Here is a 2,163-nt window from a genome sequence, read left to right as displayed (position 1 = left end):
GTGAACCTTTTGGATATGCGCACGCACTCGACGCAGACCATTGCGTCGCACTTCCGCCGCGACAACGCGACACAGGTGCGGCCGCCACGCGACGACGCGACGCAGACGATGCAGGACGCCGCGGTGCAGCCGCCGCGGACGGTGCAGTACCTCAAGGGGCTGCGCGGCACAGAGACCTCCGCGATCGAGACTGTCCAGCGCACCTTTCTGTACTAGAAGCGGAAGGAGCGAAGAAGGGAGGAAGGTGGCGGCGCGGCAGTTAGTGGCTGTGCTACTGCATGTGAAGTTTCTTCAGTTTTTTCTTCCTCTTAAACGAAAAAATAAAAAAGAAGCAGCAAACAAACGCCTGTGGAGTGTCTTCAACCACCCATGGGCGAATATATGTACGATAGACGCGAGTGGAGGCGGGAAGAAGAGACGAATGTGGAAGAGAGGGAGGCGTGGCTATACGGGGTGTGCCCCACCTCGTGTCTCTTGCTGCGGCTTCTGTTTCCTCCGGCCCTGCTGCTCGTCCGGACGCTTTGCCTTCTTCGTGGTTGCGTTGCACGAAACTGCGCTTGGTGCCTCCATGCGCCACACGGCTAGTTCTTTTTGCGCAAGAAATAGAGAGATAAAGAAAGAGAGAGAGATAAAGTGAAGTATCATGCCCGGCAAGAGCGTTGAGCAGCGGCTCGTGGAGCGTTTCATGCGGTACTCCGCCATCAGCAGCCAGAGCAACGCGGCCAATATCGGCAAGTGCCTGCCAACGTCGCCGGGCCAGCAGGAACTCGCGGAGCTCCTCGCCGGGGAGCTGCGAGCGGCCGGCCTCGAGGACGTTGTCTGCGACGCCCACGCGACGGTGACGGCGGTGAGGCGCGGCAGCAAGAAGGACTGCCCGACGATTGGCTTCATCGTGCACCTCGACACCGTCGACGTCGGCCTCAGCCCTGTGGTGAAGGCGCAGAAGCTGCGCTACGACGGCGGTGACGTGTGCCTCAACAAGGAGCAGGACATTTGGCTGCGTGCCGCCGAGCACCCGGAGGTCGTGCGCTATGCCGGACAGGAGGTGCTGTTCAGCGACGGCACGAGTGTGCTCGGCGCTGACGACAAGGCGGCGATCGCGAATGTGATGGAGATGATCACAAGCCTGCGCCCGGAGGATGAGCACGGCGACATCGTCATCTGCTGCGTGCCGGACGAGGAGATCGGCCTCCTTGGCGCCAAGAACCTCGACCTCAAGGCCCGCTTCAACGTTGACTTCGCCTACACGATCGACTGCTGCGAGCTGGGCGAAGTGGTGTACGAGAACTTCAACGCCGCGGTCGGGCGCATCACGTTCACCGGCGTCCCCGCGCACCCCATGTCGGCGAAGGGCGTGCTGGTCAACCCGCTGCTGATGGCCGTCGACTACATGGCGCGCTTCAGCCGCGACGAGACACCGGAGCGCACCGCCGGCAAGGAGGGCTACCACTGGTTCTCTGAGATCCACGCCGGCCAGAGCGAGGCGGTACTCAGCGTGATGGTGCGGGAGTTCGACGAGGCGAAGTTCGAGGAGCGTAAGCAGAAGCTGCACGCGGCAGCCGAAGAGATCCGGCAGCTGTACCCCACCGGCCAGGTGGAGGTGTCCGTGATGGAGCTGTACCGCAACATCGCTGACTCCATTGGCAACGACCGCACGGCGGTGGACGTTCTCTTCGAGGCGCTGAGCAGCGTCGGCGTCGAGCCGAAGGTGATGGCGATGCGTGGCGGCACCGACGGCGCGGTGCTCTCTGCGAAGGGCATCGTGACGCCGAACTACTTCACCGGCGCGCACAACTTCCACTCAAAGTTCGAGTTCCTGCCGATCCCGTCTTTTGTCAAGTCGTACGAGGTGACGCGGCAGATCGTCGCTATCGCCGCCAAGCGACAGAAGCGGCTCAGGNCCTGCCGATCCCGTCTTTTGTCAAGTCGTACGAGGTGACGCGGCAGATCGTCGCTATCGCCGCCAAGCGACAGAAGCGGCTCAGGTGAGTCTTTCTCTCTGCGTGTGCTTGCAGGTGGGGGGCGCGCATGGGTAACCACCGCGCCACGCAATGCCCTCTGCACACTCCCGCTTCTCTCCGTTTGCTGTCATGAGGGGTAGAGGCAGCAGAGCCCGTGGGTATATGCACGGCATTATTTTTATTTTATTTTATATAAAAAATA

General features: G+C 61.5%; 1 protein-coding gene across 1 annotated transcript; it reads left to right on the top strand.

Annotated features, from left to right (window-relative positions):
- Window positions 1-643: 643 nt before the first annotated feature.
- Window positions 644-1,939, top strand: DQ04_12931010 (putative peptidase t; the record flags this gene model as incomplete). Its single annotated transcript, XM_009316847.1, has 1 exon — window positions 644-1,939. One exon carries the CDS (start codon window positions 644-646, stop codon window positions 1,937-1,939), a length of 1,296 nt encoding a protein of 431 aa, XP_009315122.1.
- Between the last annotated feature and the right edge of the window lie 224 nt (window positions 1,940-2,163).

Source organism: Trypanosoma grayi (genome assembly GCF_000691245.1).
Source record: "Trypanosoma grayi strain ANR4 Tgr_1293_V1, whole genome shotgun sequence".
Lineage (NCBI taxonomy): Eukaryota > Euglenozoa > Kinetoplastea > Trypanosomatida > Trypanosomatidae > Trypanosoma > Trypanosoma grayi.
Note: the sequence above shows the minus strand (reverse complement) of the source record. Positions and strands in the feature narration are given on the sequence as shown.